This window comes from Pipistrellus hanaki (assembly GCF_964339955.1).
Source record: "Pipistrellus hanaki genome assembly, chromosome: 1".
Taxonomy (NCBI): Eukaryota; Metazoa; Chordata; class Mammalia; order Chiroptera; family Vespertilionidae; genus Pipistrellus; species Pipistrellus hanaki.
In genome coordinates, this window is record NC_140503.1 from 111,637,786 (window position 1) to 111,658,909 (window position 21,124).

Consider the following 21,124-nt stretch of genomic DNA (forward strand, 5'->3'; position numbering starts at 1 on the left):
TCGATGAGAGAGAAACATCGACCAGCTGCCTCTTGCACAACCCCTACTGGGGATGTGCCCGCAACCAAGGTACATGCCCCTGACGGGAATCGAACCTGGGACCTTTCAGTCCTCAGACTGACGCTCTACCACTGAGCCAAACGGTTTCGGCTCCCTAAATTTTTTAAAATATATTTTATTGATTTTTTATGGAGAGGAAGGGAGAGGGATAAAGAGTCAGAAACAGCAATGGGAAAGAAACATCGATCAGCTGCATCCAGCACACCTTGAAGGTGTGGATGTGCCCACAACCAAGGTACATGCCTTTTGACCGGAATAGAACCTGGGATCTTGGGATCTTTCAGGCCACAGGCCAACACTCTATCCACTGAGTCAAACTGGTTAGGGCAAGAAATGGTAACTCTTGCTAATAAACATATTTGACTGGGGTTTATTTTTTTAAAATATAACTGAAAAGAGGCCAAAAGAGTATAAAACATAATTCTATTAAGTCGATGGTTTTAAAATTCATCTCTAAAATCTATGATACTCTTCCTGCCTTTTTTATGTTATTCTCTTTCTAGTTCAACAAGATAAAGCAAGAAAATGCAAACTATACAACAATATATATAAAGACCTCTTATGTATGTAGCATATATATACATATTCATATGCTTTGTGCACAAGCATGAAATTAAACATTGAGAAGATATCAGCAAAATGTAACTAAAAAATGAAAAACTGGCTTGGCTCAGTAGATAGAACATCAGCCTGTGGTCTGAAGGGTCCCAGGTTCGATTCTGGTCAAGGACATGTACCTTGGTTGCGGACACATCCCCAGTGGGGAGTGTGCAAGAGGCAATGGATCAATGTTTCTCTCTCATCGATATTTCTATCCCTCTATCCCTCTCCCCTCTTCTCTCTAAAAACCAATAAAAATATTTTTTAAATATTTTTAAAAAGAAAAAAAAACTAACAAATTTACATAGTAAATTTCTCTTCATACTCTATGACAATAAAGCATCTACTCGGACAAATTTGAAATAAATCCTTTTTATAAATGAGCACTCTATAATCCAACTTTTTCTTTTTTCATTATCTTCTAAGGCAGCTAGAATTAAATACAAGACTCATTTATAATAACCAACTAATTCCAGAAGGATTTCCTTTTAACTACAGCATCTATCACTGTATTTTCTTATTTTTCTATACCTGTGCAGAATTAGCTCACAGAAATGCAGATTCCCCAAGAGCTTCTGTGCTCTTATCTCAATCCACCAATTAATATTACTTCTAAACTATTTTGATATATAAACCTTCTTCTTTACACTATCCCCTCAAAATCTTACACTTTCCTTCTTGTACTTTCCCCTCACTATTTTATAACATCTAAATTCTCTCTTTATTACTTTCAACATAACCATATTTCCAAGGAGCCAAAATGAAAATTTACATTTAAAAATCTAATCTAATCCACTTCAAAATTTTAACATTTTCTGTATCTCCAAAACATCCACTATCTTATTATTCTTTAAGTAGTTCTTTACACATTTTACTGTTATCTTTTCAAATGTGTATGTCACACAACTGTTTGTTTTACAGTCAAAGGCTAGGGCCAAATCTTACATTTCTATATTTCACAGTGTAATACCTTTCCAATGGCATACATGCCATAAATGTATACATAGATAACATAATCAGTAAGCATCAACTTTAAAAATATATAATACATTAATTATATAATTCAACACACCATAAACTGAGCAATTACATTTTGAAAAATTACAGAAGTTTATCTAGAATAATTTATTCTAGAAAGACGAAGTCTTACCTCTAGCAGAATGACAGGATTGATGTAAATTGATTTGTTCCCAGTTTTTAATCTTTTCTATAAAAAGTCCTGAATCATCAAAAGTTGAGTTTAATGTTTCTTTGAAACTTTGTGAATTTACCTTATTAGAATCTACTGTCCGAAGCATTTCCTTTCTCTTTTTAGAGTTCAATGGGCTTGATTCAGAAAGAGGTGTACTCATAACTTTTTCCCCTACTGGCAAAGAAAACTGAGAATAATCAGGCAACATAAGCTGTTTATTTTTTGCTACACTCAATGGAAAACATGAGGAAGTTGGACTCTGCTTATCTTCAGTAATGGCTCTTCTGCTACTATCAACATGATTTTTTGTTATTACTGCTTGATTTGAAACATAATTTGCATCACTTTTCTCCTTGATATCTAAACATCTTCTAGGTAGATCATTTAAAGTTTTATTCTTATTTGTATTTGATGCATGTTCTAATATTTCATCATCAGAATCTGGAATACAAAATCCTAAATCAAAGGTAACAGAAAATAAATCCTTAGAGCAGTCAAGAACATATTCATCACTCTTCAGTTTTTCCTCATGTGTACCTGTCAAATCTTCATGAGACTTACTATTAGTATCATAGATAATTTGATCTTGGGGTTCAGAATTATTGTCTAACAAAAGTTCATCAGAAATTAAGAACTGAGAAACCAGTGCCATTTTGTTTATACAAGTTTTGTCTGACACATGTAAAGATTTGCATTCATTATTTGAGTGAGAACAGCTCATATCATTAAATTCTGTATTATCTTCTTCAAATAGTGGTAAACTCTCATCTTGATCTGTGAACAATACTTGAAGCCCATTGTTATCAATACCACAATTGTTTTCTTCAACTAAGTATTGTGGAGGACCTTTGTTTATTTGAGTATGATTGTTGGTTACTAAAGTTTCATTTTCAACATCTTTATTATCATAGTCACAGAAGCTGGGCTCATCAACAATCTTATCATTAGTTGTACTATAAAGGCAACTTTTTTCAGAAGGATGATTAATAAATTTAAGTGAACTCAATTCTAAATTCTGTTGAGAACTGATAGTTGAATGTGATGTCAAACAGGCAGGTGTATTGTTTTGTAAATTCTCTGTGCAGGGTTGGTAAAGCAAATTTTCAAGTGCAGAACCCTTAGTAATTTCATGTTCCAAATTTGAGAGTCCACTGAGAGGTGGAGGAGAATGAGATAAAAATCTCTCTACATTAACTAGTACCTCTTTTGTAAGTGAATAACAATTATAAAATTGGTCATCTGTTCTAGCTATAACAAGCTCTTCCTCAAATGGAAGAAATAAGCGAGATGCAACAGATTTCTCATCACTGAAACTGTTATAACCAGAATCTAAAAAACTTCCAGTAAATGAATTAGTATATTTATTTGTAATCTGACATTCTGTTAATAATCTACATGGCTGATTAACAACATTTTCATTGATAGCACATGTAGCAGGAACTTCCTCTATATCTAATGCCCTTTTATCATTTAGGTCTACCTGAAAAATATTTTCACCAGTAAAGTTGCCATCGGTATCCAAAGAATCCATAACAACATCATTATTTTCTTTTTTAGGCTGATCTTTTTTCAGTTTTTTAGAAGCTTTTCTCTTAAGAGAGACAATTTTAGTAGGTTTAAAAATTTCAGCACATTCTTCATCAGACTCTGTCATTGAGAATAAATTGCCTTCATTTATATTCCTTGTAAATGAATTTTTCTTGTTACTAGTAAAGTTGCCATTGGCAAAAAGATTAGATTTGTTCCTGGGAGCACTAAATGTTGAGCTAACATCTTCCATTTGTAAATAAGGTTTAATTTCCAATTCATAGCTGCATTCTCCCTATAAAGAAAATGAAAAAGTCACAAGAAAACAAAACAAAACAAAAAAACAATTCTGAGGTGAGTTTTACTCTAAGTTAAAATATTTTCCAAACGATATTATTCAAATGATTTTCTTATACCTTAAAAAGTATTCTGATAAATTAAATTAAATTACAAATGGAACAACTGTGAAATTATCATAAATTTCTTTAATCCATTAATATTTTTGTTTCCCCAGTACTTAATATAATAGATGGGGAAGACCCATTATAACTATTTGTAGAAACAACAAATTTAATGAATGCATAAAATAAAGGTTATAAACACTAAGTGTTTACACTCCTAACATTTAATTGAACAATTATTCTAATTTCTTAAAAAATACATACTTAAGAAATTAATATATATAAATATAAAGCACACATCTGTATGCGAAATTACTCTCCTTTTGAAGGTAAACTAAGAACACCTTTTAGAACATTTGAAATGATACTTATATGTGTACTATAGGCTAGAATAGACTGTTTTATTTCCAGTTTTATTTTTTTTATTTATCTTTATTATTGAAAGTATTACAGATGTCACCCTTTTTCTCTCCATTCACCCTCTCCACCCTCCCCAAGCCTTCACCACACTATTGTCTGTGTCCATGGGCTATGCATACAAGTTTTTTGGTTAATCTCTCCCCACGCAACCAACATCTCTGCCTTCCCTCTGAGAATCTTCAGTCAATTCCATGCTTCTATGGTTCTGGATCTATTTTGCTCATCAGTTTATTTTGTTCATTAGATTCCACATATGTGTATTTTTTAAGAAATTTCCCAACCAAGAAGTCTTATAGTGAATTTCTAAGTCATAATTATCTTTACGTTTAAAATGAATCCCTATCACTCCTGGTTCATCCTTCCCTCTTCCCCATGAAGGCTACTTTAATAATGATTACTCTACTACTCAGGGACTTAAGCAATTAACACTCCACTTTTTGAATAAATATAATAAATATTAATGTGAGAATGTTTGTCTCTCTGGTAGTGCATATGCTCTCCACTGACATAATATCTTTTTAAATGTCTTTATTAATTTTAGAGAGAAAGGGAAGAAGGAGAAAGAGAGAGAATCATAGATGCTAGAAATATCAATTAGCTGTCTCCTGCACACCCCCCTACTATGGATTAAGCCCAAAACCTGAGCATATGCCCTGACTGGGAATCCAACCCATGAACCTTTGGTACAGGGCTTGACACTAAACCCACCGAGCCACACTGGCCAGGGCTGACAAAATATTTTATCTAGCTTCATCCCTGATGTAGCCGCAAGGCTAGGAACAGAACATGACATATAGAGGACACTGAATAAATATATGTTAATTTTATGACACAGGTTTTGCTGGTATTCACAACTAATTCCTTTATTTACATATACTATTCATGAATAATAACTAATAATAAAAAGAGCAACTACAAGCTACTGAGTACTTATTATGTGCCACTTACTGTTCTAAATGGTTTATACATATCAAGTCTTTTAATCCTACAACAACCATGTAAAGAAGTCATTAACAATATCCCCATTTTAGAAGATGGCGGCATAGGTAAACACCTAACTGCAGCCTCACACAACAATTTCAATAAAATACAACTAAAATAAAAATGGACATTACCCAGAACTACAGGAAAGTCGACTGACTGGAAATTCTACAACGAGAAGCAAGGAGAAAACCAGAAGGAAGAGCAGAGGAGCTGTAAAAGCCTAAGGTACGGAGACACGTTGCACGCGCGCAGAGAGGACGGAGCCGGAGAAGAGGAGGCTGAGTGCCTGGCTGGTGTTCCCTAGCAGGAAGGAGAAAAAAGCTCCGGACTGTGCTGAACCCCAGTTCTTACAGCACTGAACCCCAGTTCTAGGTCAGAGCCTGGAGACCCAGGTTCATACAGAGGGAGCCTGGGTTGTAAGGCGGAACCTCAGAGGAGCGGCGAAAGGCAGTCCCAGAGGTGCGCAAACTGTGCGCAGAGAATGGACGGTTGACTCTGCCACTGGATTGCCCTAGCAGGAAGGAGATAAAAGCTCCAGACTGCTCTGAACCCCACTTCCAACCCCACTTCCAATTGAACTGAACCCCAGTTCCAGGCTCATTGGCGGAGAGCCTAGGCTGCTTGGTAGCTGGCAAAACTCAAGGGCACCTTTCTCTCAGAGGTGCTTGCATCGAGTACCAAAGGACAATGAGGAACACTGAGACTCAGGAGCCTCATAGGGCAGGGCTGTCAGAAGCCAAGGCTGTAGGTTCCACCCTGAAACTCCGTCATATCCAGGCTGAACACAGAGACTTTTAAGGCTACCAACTCAGGGAAGCTGCGAAAATGCCGAGACAAGGAAACAGATCACAAACAAAAGAAATGGAGGACAAAAAGTTACTGGATATAGAGTTCAAAACCACGCTTATAAGATTTTCAAGAATTTCCTAGAAAAGGCCGATAAAATAAATGAGACCTATGAGGATATGAAAAGAGATCAACTAGAAATAATAAGGGATCAACAAGAAATAAAGAATACATTGTCTGAAATAAAAAATATTATACAGAGTCCTAAAAACAGAAGGGAAGATCACAAGAATCAAGTCAAAGATTTGGAACATAAAGAGCCAGAGGACACTCCTCCGCAGAAGCAAGAAGACAAGAGAATCCAGAAAGTTGAAGATAATGTAAGAAACCTCTGGGACAACTTCAAGCAAACCAACATCAGAATTATGGGGGTCCCAGAAGAAGAGAGAGAGCAAGATACCGAAAACATACTGAAAGAAATAGTGACACTGAGACTCTTTCCCCACCTGGTAAAAAAATTAGACTTACAAGTCTAGGAAGCGCACGGAACCTCAAACAAAAGGAATCCAAAGAGAACCACACCAAGACACATCATAATTAAAATTCCAAGAGCAAAAGACAAAGAGAGAATATTAAAAGCAGCAAGAGAAAAGCAGGTAGTTACCTATAAAGGAGCACCCATATGATTGTCAGCTGATTTCTCAACAGAAATCATGCAGGCCAGACAGGAATGGCAAGAAATATTCAAGGTGATGAATAGCAAAAACCTACAGCCAAAAATAATCTACCCAGCAAAGCTATCACTCAGAATCGAAGGCCAAATAAAGAGCTTCACCAATAAAAAAAAGCTAAAGGAGTTCATCACTGCCAAATCAGAATTATATGAATTGCTGAAAGGGGTTCTTTAGGAAGAGGAAGAAAATAAAGATAAAAATTATGAACAACAAATACGTAACTATCAACAAGTGAATCTAAAAACCAAGGGAATTAAAAAAATCTGATGAACAATATTAACTGGTGAATATAATAGAATCAGAGGTATGGAAGGGGAGTGAACTGAAGATTTTCGGGGAAAAGGGAGGGGGGTGGTGGGAAGAGACTGAACATAAACTGTGCACCTATGGATGAGGACAATGGGGGGTGGGGAAAGGGCAGAGGGTGGAGTGGGAACCTGATGGAGGGGGGGAAAATGAGGAACATTTGTAATAATATGAACAATAAAGATTTATTAAAAAAAAAGACCACAATATCCCCATTTTATAGATGAATCTGAAGCATAAAAAGGCTGTCTTACAAATGCACAATTAGTAAGAGGTAGTGTTTGGATTCTAACCCAGGCATTTTAGATTTCACTCTTGAAAAGGTTCATGATTCCGACCCTCTCAAAGAATAATAATCAAGAACCTTCTCAAGGAATCAACAATTCTCTAAACTACCACCAGGATATAAGAGGTATGCCAAATGATCTATGTCATAGGCAGTATTTCAATCTCATCTAACAAAAATCCTAAATTACAAAGTTTAATAAATCATTACATGTTTTAAGATTTACTCTGGTCAATAGAGGACTATCAAATGCAATAAATTTGACTGGTCAAAGACAAAATGTGGGTGCCATGGATAAAATCCAAAATAATGGGAGGAAAAAAATGGCAGCAGAATAGACAGACAGGTCCAGAGCCTTGTCCCAGAGAAAAAAGAACAGCTGAAGGTCGCACTGGGAGTATTTGTTGGTAAGTTAAGGGACAACGAGACTCCAGGAGAAGGTGGGGGACTGCAAACGAGGTTCCCCTGACCAGGCAGCCCCCACTGCTGCCGGGTCTCCTCACAGAGCTATGGGCTCGGACGCGGAGGCCGCGCCATCTTAAAGGGGAAAGTAGATCTTACTGGAAGCCTGAAAATCTACAACTGAGGCTCCGACCCAACAGCTGCGAGCCCCACAACACCGGTCCCCAATTGGAGCAAACACACGGATTCAGAGGAGCTCTACACTCCACCACGGAAAGGTCAGGTTTCGCCTGGGATAAGGTGAGGTCTCTGGTACTGGAGGGAGAGAGAAATGCATGCACTGCGGGAGCTGGAGGACCAGGGAATTCTGTGCCTAGAAAAATCCGTGGCTGTTGGGACTGGCGTGAACTGTGAATGTGAAAGGGGGTCCTCAGAGATGCTAACAGAAGGGATCTCTAAAAAGCAACCCATTTTGATCTGACACAAAAGGACAGCCTAAGAATTCCAGGAGAGTGCAGGCTGCTTAGACAGAAGGGGCAAAGAAGGACTGTGCAGACTTACATGCAGACCTGCTGTTCGCACAATTGCGTTTTTTCCTCTTCAAATCCTTGCTTCCAATTACTAAACCCAATACATAAGATCACCCAGTTGGGGAAACCCTGGGAGACTTCAGGGGAAAGTTGGTTTTCTGGAAGCTGGGGATCAGAGTGGGGTGTGACAGTGGGGAAGCCCACTCCCACAAACCGGTATTGAATGCCACATGAAAAGCAGGATTAAGCACAGGCTAGAGAGGCCATAAAGACTCGGAGGTCAATCCAAAAACACTGCCACTTGGGGGATGAATCACAAATTGACTCTTGTGTAAACAAAAATAAAGGAATACAAGAAAATAAGACACCCTCTGCTTAAAAATCAGGACTGGCTTAAACACTGAGAAGCAGTGAAATGCAGGGAACGTCATAACTGTCCAGAGCAGGAAATAGGCTTGCCAATAAGAACAATAGAGGAAGCCCTGATCAGTTTGGCTCAGTGGATAGAACGTCGGCCTGCAGATTGAAGGGTCCCAGGTTCAATTCCGGTGAAGGGCATGTAACTTGGTTGCGGGCACATCCCCAATAGGAGGTGTGCAGGAGGCAGCTGATCGATGTTTCTCTCTCATCAATATTGCTAACTCTATATCCCTCTCCCTTCCTCTCTGTAAAAAATCAATAGAATATTAAAAAAAGAACAATAGAGGAAGTGAATGACCTTCACTACTGAACATTTTTTTCCCATTTTTCTCATCTTTTACTTAAGAAACTATTTTTTTCTTTTTTCCTCACTTGATTTTAACTTTGTAATTATTACACTTTTATTTTCAACCAGTATTATTACTACTACTATTTTACCGGTTTTTTTTTTTTTAAAAGTGTCATTTTATTTTCTCTTTATTTTACTTTGGGATTAGTGTTCTACATTCTATTTTTATCTTTCCTTTTGCATAATTTTACTCTATTTAAACTCTACCTTTATGCCATCACTCTCTTCCTAACTTTTCCTCTTTTGATGTCATGTTTTTCTTACCCTTTTCCTGCATTAGATTTTCCCTATTCTTTCTGTTTACCCCGTTAAAATTTCACCCTACTTCTGTATCTAATTTCCAAACCCCTGCTCCAAGTCCATACACATCTCTCTCTTCTCTGTCTTAACTATGCAAAAAAAATTGTTTTTCTCTCTGTCCTTTTGTTGTTGTTTGCTTGAATGTTGATTATATCGATATTTGATGCTTTTTTGTGAGATTGATTTACTTATTCTTTTTGTTGTTTTTTTTTGTTTGCTTTGTTTTTGCTTTTTGCTTCTGTTTTTCCCCCCGCCTTGCTTGATATTAGTTGTTGTTTGTAGTTTGTATTAATCTCCAGGTACTTGTTACTGGCATTTACTGGGATTAGAGGCTGTTCTATTGGAGCTTTCTTCCCATATATAGGTTGTTCCCTTTTTCTTTCTTAGTTTCTTCCTTTTCTCTTACTTTTTTTTCCTTTTCCCAATTACATTTGGCATTCCTTTTTTCTTTTTCTTTTTCCTCTTCTACTTCCTCTCTTATCCCCTAATTTGCCTTTCTCTAATGGTCACCTTTATTGCGCGTTATCAATAGCGCGAATTCATTTCTGTTCAGTGCCTTGTGTTTTGTACATGGTTGTGTTTATTTTGTGCCTTTAAATCAACGCAGGAGAGAGAAAACTACATAACAAGATATTCAATGAAGAGAGACCACGGGGAGACAAAGAAACAGCTTGCATATGAAAGAAAAGCAGGCATCACCAGAAAAGAAAGTAAATGAAATAGAGGCTAACAACATGTCAGAGAAAGAATTCAGAGAAATGGTCATAAGGTGGCTGAAAAGAATGAGAGACAAATTTGACAATATGATTAAGAACCAAGAGGAAATGAAGAAGAACCAAGAAGAAATTAAAAATGACATTGCTGCTGTAAAGAACTCAATAGAAAGCATCAAGAGTAGACTAGGAGAAGCAGAGGACCGTATCAGTGAGCTAAAAGACAAGGTGGGGAAAAATACCCAATTAGAGCACCTTCTAGAGGAAAAAAAATTAAAAAGCAGGAGGAGAGCCTAAGAGAACTGTGGGACAACATGAAACAAAACAGCATCCGCATAACTGGGGTTCCAGAAGGAGAGGAAACTGAGCAAGGACTAGAAAACCTGTTTGAAGAAATAATGACAGAAAACTTCCCTGATATAGGTTAGAAAAAAACACAAATCCAAGAAGTTCTCAGAGTCCCAAGCAAAATGAACCCCGAAAGACTGACACCAAGGCACATTATAATTAAATTGGCAAAAACCAACAACAAAGTAAGGATCTTAAAAGCAGCCAGAGAGAGAGACAGAAAGTTACATACAAAGGAACCCCCGTCAGACTAACAACTGATTTCTCAACAGAGACTCATCAAGCCAGAAGGGAATAAAATGAATCATACAAAGACATGCAAAGGAAGGGTCTGAATCCAAGAATACTATACCCAGCAAGGCTATCAATCAAAATTGAAGGTGAAATCAGGAGCTTCAATCTTCAATCACAGACAAAAAAAGGACTAAGGGAATTTATCACTACTAAACCAGCAATGCAAGAAATGTTAAAGGGTCCACTGTAAAAAAAAGAATATAGGAAGTGAAGAAGGAACACAGAAGTAAAGAAAAAAATGGCAACAAACAAGTACCTATCAATAACTTTAAATGTAAATGGATTAAATGCCCCAATCAAAAGACACAGGGTAACGGATTGGATAAGAAAACAAGACCCATATATGTGCTGTCTACAAGAATCCCACCTCAGAAAAAAAAGACGCACACCGACTGAGGATGAAGGGATGGAAAAAGGTTTTCCAGGCGAATGGAAATGAAGGAAAAGCTGGGGTAGCAATACTGATATCTGACAAATTAGATCTCAAAGTGAAGGAAATAAAAAGAGATAAGGAAGTACACTTCATAATACTAAAGGGAGCAATCCATCAAGAAGAAATAAATTGAGGATGTGCACTGCTGGTAGAAATGCAGCCTGGTGCAGCCACTGTGAAGAACAGTATGGAGTTTCCTCAAAAAACTAAAAATGGAACTTCCATTTGACCTAGGAATCCCACTCCTAGGAATAAATTCTAAGAAACTAGAAACACCAATCAGAAAGGATAGATGCACCCCTATGTTCATAGCAGCACAATCTACAATAGCCAGAATTTGGAAACAGCCTAGGAGGCTGTCAGCAGATGAATGGATCAGAAAACCATGGTACATCTATACAATGGAATACTATACTTCCATAAAAAGAAGGAATTCTTACCATTTGCAGCAATCTGGATGGAACTGGAGAACATTATGCTAAGTGAAATAAGCCAGTCAATGAAAGAAAAATACCACCATGATCTCACTCATTTGTGGGTAATAAAGAACATTATAAACTGATGAACAAAAAGATAGATACAGAGTCAGTAAAGCATCAAATAAACTGTCTAATTACAGTGGGAAGGCTAGGGAGAGGTGGTGGAGATAAAAGATCAACTGAAGGACTTATATGCATGCATATAAGCATAACCAATAGAGATAAAACACGGGGGGGGGGGGGGGTGAGGGCATGTATGGGTTGGCAGTGGAGGGGGGGGAGGGGGAAGAGACATATCAATGGTAAGATAGGTACACATATAATACCTCAATTTAAAAAAATGGGGGAAAAATCCAAAATGATGGACTCCCAGGCTTGTATTTAGGTTTTTCAGACTTTTTGTTTCTCAATGGGAAAATTCCTATGAAGAAATACAGGGTTTATAAAATTTTACTTCTACTGCCAATGTAACTGCTCTAATTTTCATTGACTTTTAAAATCACACTTGAGACAACATAGTTTAATAAAGTTGAACGAGATCCAAAAGCAAGAAACTAGATCCCCTTTCCCAACCCAGGGTCATATAAACTACTGGAGGCCCGATGCACGAAAATTCCTGCATGGGCCTGGCAGCCGTGACTTTGTCCTAAAGGACATGCGGTCTAATTAGCATATTATGCTTTTATTATTATAGATATTACATGCTGCTTGTTTCTTGGTTCTTCCATACAAAGGATAGCTCCCTCTTCCTGACAAGAAATTTCAACTAATTTTAATTAAGTTGAAATTAATATATTACAATATTGATTAAAGTTAATTTACTTGAGAAGAATAGCTCTACAGATTACATTTAATTGAAAACAGCAACAGCTGCCCTTGCCAGTTTGGCTCAGAGGATAAAGTGTCGGCCTGCAAACAGAATGGCCCAGAGTTTGATTCTGGTCAAGGGCACTTGCCTGGGTTTCAGGCTCAGTCCCCAGTAGAGGGTGTGCAGGAGGAAGCCAACCAATAATTCTCTCTCATCATTGATATTTCAGTCTCTCCCTTTCCTTCCTCTCTGAAATCAATAAAGATATTTAAAAAAAAAGATGATTAAATTTTATTATGTCTTAAAACATTATTACAATAATGGCAAAAAAATCAAAGTGATGCAAATGGGAAGTTTAGGATTAATTTCCTTATATGTGCATACCTTGGATAAGATGTGGCCATCCACATGCCAATTCTAAATGACCATTACAAGTAACAATGTTAAAAGCCTAAAGCAAAGAATGGTTGAAAGGATCTTGTTCCTATTAAAATCTTCTGTGCTAGCATATGTTATTGATGGGGTGGAGGTGAGGAGGAATGGTGAGGCACTAGTAATGCTCACAGATATTATTAATCATGCCTGCTCTGTCTTGATCAAAGAAAGTGGACCCTGACCGGAGTGCTGTGTTTGGAAACTTACCCCCACTCTGGGAGTGTATCCCAAGAATGCTGTCCATTTTCCGATTCCAAAGATGGGATAAGCTGTTTGCCCTGGTTAAAAGATTAACTACCTTGTCATTGGACTTCAAGATTCTGGAGGTGGGGACAATGACTACATACTCTGTAGCCCTCATCCTGCTACACCCTCCCCACTGCACGTAGCTTTTCTTCCTATCCCTATAAAATGAGCCAACTGGCGGGAGATGTTAGAGCAGTTTTTTAAGGTGGCATACCTGCTACTCTCTGCAACTGACAATTAGAATAAATAAATGCTCATAAAAGATTCAACCTTGTATCTGCTTACTGGCATAGTGGAGACAGGCAGTAATGGAACCTTTGTGCCCAGTATCATTACTGGACTAAAGGGGTTCGTTTGCCTGTGAACACCAAAGCCCAATAAACACTAACAGGGATTTGCAGCGAAGACATAAGGGTTTATTTTTAGGAAGGAGCCCCATCCTGAGTTAGGTGAGCTCCGCAATGTTTCCAGGCAATGGGTTATATAGGGGAAACATCATTAATCATGATGATGACGGGAACTAGCCATGGTCTCTAGGGTAGGAGTCACTGATCACTGTACCTAGTCCTGAAGTCAGCCATGGAGTCACTTCATCTGGTTTTGCTGCTTTTCGGGGCCTGTAGCAGAAATACAACTGAGGCCTAGATATTATCTCTATTTTGACTAAAATTCTGTCTCTGTGTTAATCAGTCCCAAGGCTTTATTTCTAAGAGTATTTGATGCTGAGTCCTGAGGCCTCAATAATTAAGGGAGTAGACATGCAAGGAGGAAAGAGGCAGGTGAGTCAGCGTGCTGGGTGTGGCTAGTTTGAATTAAAAGTCAAAAAAAGGGAGAACATTTCATATTAAAGGACTGAAGTTTCTGTAGATGATGCAGAGAAATGGACTGTCCAGGTCAAGATGAATATGTGAATGGCTGGGGAATGCTGCAGAGCTTTTTAAAAAATGGTGGCAAGTGTGCTTCAAATACAAATGATCTGAACAAAGAAAAATATTTATAAAACATAGAAGCATGGAACAGACCATCAAACCTCAGAGAGAAGGAAGGGGAGGGTGGGGGGCAAGAGATCAACCTAAGAACTTGTATGTATATATGCAAACCCATGGACACAGACTATAGGATGGTAAAGACCTGGGTGGAGGTAGGCTAGAAGAGGTCAATGGGGGGAAAGGGAACATATGTAATATTTTCAACAACAAAGATTTTTTTAAAGTTTACTCTGGTCTATCAATATTTACAGATATTCCTCTAATTAATTCTACTTCTGTGGAAGAAAACTGCTTCCTTATTGAGATCACAAGTAACTATATAGAAAAACAAAATATTCCAATTATCATTTATAATAAATACTAATTTCTTATTTTTTAAATTGATTTGAGAGAGGGAGAGAGAAAGGAAGAGCAAGAGCGAAAGAGAGGGAAGAAGGGGGAATGGGCAAGAGAAAGATATAGAGATAGAGACACATCAATTGTTTTGCCTCCTGAGCAGGGTCCAAACCCGCAACCTGGGCATATGCCCTAACCAGGAATCGAGCTACTGACCGTCCAGTGCATGGGATGATGCTCAACCAACTGAGCCACAATGGCCAAGGCAATACTTGTTTCTTATAATAATGACTTCAAATTAAGGAGAATAAAGATTAAATATTCTAGTTTCACATCATACCAGCAAGAGAAAACTACAATAAAAACCGACCTCGCCAGACGGCGTGGCTCAGTGGCTGCGCATCAATATCTGAACCAGGAAGTCAGGGTTCGATTTCTGGTCAGGGCACAGGCCCAGGTGGACCCCCCAGTAGGCAGCCAATCAATGATTCTCTATTGTCATTGATGTTTCTCTCTTTCTCTCTCTCTCCCTTCCTTTCTGAAATCAATATATTTTTTTTTAATTTATGAAAAAACCTACCTCTTCATGTCTCATTCCTTCTATCATTTGCATAATGCTTATAAAATGATGGCATCGATCTGAGTGGTCAACTTGATATGTAGGAAAAGGATGATCTTGCCATAGCCTCCATTCAGATAGAGAGAGTTGACGAATTCCAATGGTTGGTTCTTGAGTCTTGATTCATTTTTAAAATAGTAAAAGTGATAAAAAAATAAATAAATAAATAAATAAAATAAAATAAACACTTAGATTTGACAAGCTGATTTTTAAAATAAATTTAATGCATAAATAGTATAAACTCATGTTGATATTTTCAACTAAAATCTCAGAAAAAAATTTGATAAAGTGCAAAGCTGACCTTTAAATACATTTTTAAAATAAATATTACATGAGTTACTAGTGGACCATATTCCTGTTTATGTAGATCCCATGTTGAGTAATATTTAAGAAAAATGTGTGGTTTCAAAACTACTATTTATATCCAATAATCTAATAACAAGGCATTCATAATCTCTCAGTGATACTAATCCTAATTCTTCGTGCCTGCTACCAATCCTCACTTTTCCAGTTAGTGAATAAAAAATACAAATCCTGGTGCTCACTTCGGCAGCACATATACTGAAACGGGAACAATACAGAGGAGATTAGCATGGCCCCTGCGCAAGGATGACATGCAAATTCATGAAGCATTCCCTATTTTTAAACAATAAAGAATTTTTTTTTTAAATTCCTGAATAGCCATATTTTTCAAGCACTATATATCTTCTAAAAGGAATCTTTCCTGAGGTGGTTGTTCCAGCTTTTGGGGTACATAAGAAATCTGTGAGAAATTCCCTTGGCTTTCATTAAGTTTACTAAAAATTTGTTCTTAAAACAAAATATATCATAACATCAAAATAAAAGTTTTACTATAATTTCAAATCTGAAAATAAAAACCATTTTGTACACAGATGCTCATGATAGTATAATTTTATGTTTATTGAAAAAAATTCTAGCCCTGGCTGGGTAGATCAGTTGATTAAAGCATCTTTCCAATACCCCAATGTTGTGGGTTTGATCCCCAGTCAGGGCAGGGCACATACAAGAATCAACCAATAAATACATAAATAAGTGGAACGAGTTGATGTTTCTCTCTCTCTCCTCTCTCTCTCTCTCTCTCTCTCTCTCTCTCTCTCTCTCTCTCTCTCTCTCTCTCATACATTTAAAAAAAGAATTCTAAAATACAACAGGAAAACAGTCAAAATATGGTATACTGCAGAGTAACATAATCATGTAAACTTTGCCTATACAGAAATGTTCATGGCATAAAGTAATAAAGAAAAGGCAGAACAGCCCAGCCAGTGTAGCTCAATGTTGAGTGTCAGGAGGTCACAGTTTAATTCCTGGTCGGGGTACACGCCTGGGTTACGGGCTCAGTGCCCAGTGCTCAGTGCAAGAGGCAGCCAATCGACGATTCTCTCTTATCATTGATGTTTCTCTCCCTCCATCTCCCTTCCTCTCTGAAGTCAATAAAAATATTTTTTAAAAGAAAAGGCAGAACTTATGTAAATATATTATGGTCATATATATACACAATAAAGAATATAAGAAAATTCAAGTTTTATAAACTCAGACTTTAATAACTATTTATATTCTTAAATTTTTATGATTCTGATCATGAACATTCTCCTTACTCCCAAAGCTACTGCATAATCACTATAAAAGACATTGGAAAACATGTTTCACTTACTGATCCATTATCCTCATTTTGAAAAGACAGAAACTGAACTTGAGGCAATGTTATTTCCTTAATTTCATCACTGTCTCTTAATCTATAAAGTCTGTCCCATAATTTAAATTCTTCTTCTGATAAGAACCAATCCTTCTTTGAATTACTTTGTCTTGATCCTATAAAATTGAAAAGAGGTTTAAAAAATCTGCCAAACACAAAATACTGTATACAAAACTCTCTGTCTACTCGTTTCTGCTAAAAACACTGACTACTCATTAAAAATAATATTCTTCCTATAACCACACTAGTTATCACTTCATACTTCTACGTATCTCCTACACTTCTTTCACTTCTTTGAAAGAATTATTTCATCCTTCTGTCTAGGGGTCCAGGAGCTAACCTTTGCTAATGACTTAATTAACCGAACAGAGCTAGATAGCTAGACTCATACCTGTCTTCTTTTGAAACTTGCTCCATTTTGTTGTATAAGACCTGGCACGAAACGGTCGGATAATATACAAATAGAAACCAGTATCATGATTCCACCATAATGTTATTAGAAAGGTTATCTGAAGCTTGTGGGGGGGGGGGGGGGGAGACCCCAAAACAATAAAGGGTTTTTAGATGGCCTTACATTGGGATTGTGGGACAAAGTAAAAGGGTGGTAGAAAAGATCTACTGCTTTAAGAAAATAACGTAATAATATTCTTAAAAAAAAAAAAACACAACAGAATAAATTAACCCTTTTTGATTTCCATAATCTCTATATAGGAAAATTAATTGCGATGCTGGAAAGGATAAACAGTATAAAGCAGAAATTCTGGCCAAATACAGAGGAGGGAAGAAAAAAATTAGAAAGACTACAGAATTAGGAAATAGAAAACTTCTGTCTTAACTACTCCCAAATAGTATAATAAGCTTTTATAAAATATAAGTGATTTGACATAAGTGCACTTGATCTTAGCCAAAAGGCCGAGAAGCGATTCAGGTCCCTTTTAGATCTAACAATATGAACCTCTAGACTTTTGAAATAGGAAGGTATTCAACTTTCCTAGTCACTTTAAGTAAATTCCTCTAAGACCACATGAATTATATTCTAATATGTAGGACAATACATTTATACATACAATCTTGGCAAGATGAATCACTAACACTCGAAAACTCAGGGAAAATGGGGAAAAAGTACAGAAAAATGAACATAAGCTAATATCTCAATTTTTAAAAAATGACAGGTATTAGAATTTTACTAATATATAGATGACTAGAAGCCTGGATTCATGCACTGATGGGGTCCCTCGGCCTGGCCCTTATCCTCTCGCAATCCAGGACCCAGGGTATCAGACTGCTGTTTTTGGCCTGATACCCACTGCACTGACTGCTGCCGCAGCTCAGTAGCTGCCATGGAGGCAGGAGAGGCTTGTGCATCAGCAGCTGCGCTCGCCAGCTGTGAGCCCAGTACTTGGTGCCTGTCAGTCATTATGTGGTGCTCCCACTGTAGGAGGGCACCACCAGAGGGCAGCTCCTGTGTTGAGTGCCTGCTCCCTGGTGGTCAGTGTGCATCATAGCGACCGGTCGACCAGTCATTTGGTTGTTTAGGCTTATATTAATAATCTAACCATTAAGCTGTACATCCAAAACCAATGCATAATGAGAAAAAATTTTAAATAAATAAACAACACTAAAAAAAAAAAGTTGATTAGAATGTCATCCCAATATGTCAAGGTTGTAGATTTGATCCCTGGTCAGGGCACATACAAGAATCAACCAGTAAATACACAAATAAGTGGAAAAACAATCTATGTTTCTCTCTCTTACTCTCTCTAATCAATAAAATTTAAAAATATTAGGAAAAAAATGTTACTAACAAAATTTGCCATCCATTCCAATTAGCATTTTAGAAACAATTTTAAATATATATATAAATAAATTAACATTTATAAAAATACAAGAATAAGTTATGCCAACCTAATCAAGTTTGATGCTATTATTAGTTTAATAAGTTCAAGAGAATTCAAAATACATACCATCTTTTCATTTCAATAAAAATCTAGCAGTCTTGTAAAATGAAAAATATATTCCTGATAAGTGGATTTGTATTAGGTTTAATAGCCATATCCAAAAAACATTAAGGGAAAAAACATTAAAAAATTTAATGAATCCAAAGCAGATGACTAGGAAAAAAAAGGTCCTTTTTTTGTACCTTTGAACAAGGTACAAAGACAGATTTTTCAACATAAGGAACTTTCTTCTATTTAGGCTGTTCAACAATGGAATGAACCCTCATTAAAAAAAAAAAAATAACAAAAATTAAAAATACAGTTCTAGCCGGTTTGGTTCAGTTGGTAGAGCATTCAATCAAGGACTGATCAAGGGCACATAACTTGGTTGCAGGCTTCATCCCTGGCCCTGTTCCGGGTGTGTGGTAAGTGCATGAGGCAGCCAATCAACATGTCTCTCACATTGATGTTTCTCTCCCGCCCCACCACCTCACTTCCTCTCTCTCTAAAAAATAAATAAATAAATAAATAGGGAAAAATATCCTCGGGTGAGGATTAAAATACAATTTCCTTTAACACAGATATTCAAGTTGAGGCCGAATATTCCTTTAACAAGAAGTTGGAGAAAGCATTCCTACTTTAGCAGGTAATTGGAACAAATGATCCCCAAAGTTCCTTCCAAATTTTAAAATTATATAATCTTATGATTCCTTAAAAGCCTCTTTAAAGATTAAAATTCAAAAGAAAACCTTTTTAGCTTCTCATTTTGTCATAGTGCTAATATTTCAAGGTATTATCTTGATGTCACAAAAATCTCTGCAGTTTTTAGGCTAGCAACACTTTTATTACTAACTAAGCTCCCTGAGACCAGCCACAGCATGTTTCTCACTGATTCAGTATCACCAATAACTTGGTCTAACTTCACAATTTTAAAAAGAAAAAAAATACTTTCTCCTTTACAGAAGGGAAAAATGACTCTCTCCATTTTTTAGAGCAATTCCAGAGACACCTAAATGTTTGTAAATCATTTATTCAACCCGTTGGGGTATATGTGAATCTTTGTAAAGGCTAAGCAAGCCTCTAGCCAGCTTTTCAACCAGAAATGTTTACTTTTTCTTTTTAAAAATATTTCTATTGATTTTTTTTTTTTCCCCGAGAGAGAAAGGAAATAAGGAGACAAACAGATCAGCTGCCTCCTGCTCAATGGAGCAACTGGAAACTTTGCAGTGCTGGGATGATGCCCAACCAACTGAACCTCAGGGACCAAGGCCAAAAATGTTATACTTAGGGGTCTAGGAGCTATCTCTTTGAAATGTAAATATCAATGTCTCCCAGTTAGCATGGGAGTTTAGCTTAGGCACCTTTCTCTAAGTTGTCACCATCTGCTTGTCATAGAGAAAAGTTTTATTATTTCTTTGTATAAAGCCAAAAAGGAACACAAATGGCTACCTCTATTACCAGATGAATTTGGGATGAAGTATGAAAGAATGTATAGCAAATAGTGCTCTCCTCTTTTTTAAAGATATGTTTTTGGGAGAGGAAGGAAGAGGGATAAAGATAGAAACATGTGCATGCCCCCTATTGGGGATTGAGCCCACAACTGGGGCATGTGCCCTAACAGAATCAATCTGGTGACTTTTTGGTTCATGGGTCCATGTTCAACCACTGAGCCAGACTGGCCAGGCAATGCCCTCCTCTTATATGAGGACATGTTACTGTCTTGAGAAAATGAACGTAAAGGATTTTAAGTGTCTCAGGGAATGAACAGGGTAGAATTTCTTTCTGTCTTTTATTAATCTTGGTATTTGGCCTCCAATGCATATCATAACTGGTTTAATGCTTATTCAAAATAAAACTGGTTTTTTCCTTTCTACATTCTGTAAAAAAGATTATCTGGGTTGGTAGGATATTTTTAATTTTCCCAGAACTGAGTTTCAATCACTCTGTATTGCCAATGCTTCTTTCCCTTGACCACACATCCTTTCTAGAGAACACCCTTAACATCCTAGAATGTATGTTGAATTTCTCAAATAAAAATATATGAATATATAATCTGCTAACTGAAAACTATGTATGTTTAAAATGCAAAATTTTTTATTTACCATTCCTATAGGAAACAACGGATGACTTTCGCTGCAAGTTCCGAGAAGGCTTCTCTGGTTCATAGACATCATGTGTGATGAACATTTTATGTAATTCTGGATTTATTCCATCAGGAACCATTCGTGGACTTGCTTGATAAAAATGAAGGACCTGCCTGTTACCTGAAATAGCTTTATAAATACTTTTTTTGTTGGATTGACTTTGATTATAAGTCTGAAAAAAAAACAAAACGAAAAAAAAACACATGTCAAATTACATGATTTCTTTTTTTTTTTTTTTAATATATTTTATTGATTTTTTACAGAGAGGAAGGGAGAGGGATAGAGAGCTAGAAACATCAATGAGAGAGAAACATCCGGGGATGTGCCCGCAA

The 21,124-nt window shown here is 36.8% G+C and overlaps 1 protein-coding gene across 1 annotated transcript in view; it reads right to left on the bottom strand.

Moving 5' to 3' along the window:
• Positions 1-21,124, bottom strand: part of FANCM (FA complementation group M) — an 82,983-nt gene that overhangs the window by 22,351 nt on the left and 39,508 nt on the right. The window contains exons 11-14 of the mRNA XM_084884864.1: positions 20,751-20,964; positions 16,670-16,827; positions 14,959-15,114; positions 1,811-3,674 (exon numbers count right to left, since the gene is read on the bottom strand). Coding sequence (XP_084740990.1) covers positions 1,811-3,674; positions 14,959-15,114; positions 16,670-16,827; positions 20,751-20,964 — 2,392 coding nt within the window. The remainder of the gene's footprint in view (positions 1-1,810; positions 3,675-14,958; positions 15,115-16,669; positions 16,828-20,750; positions 20,965-21,124) is intronic.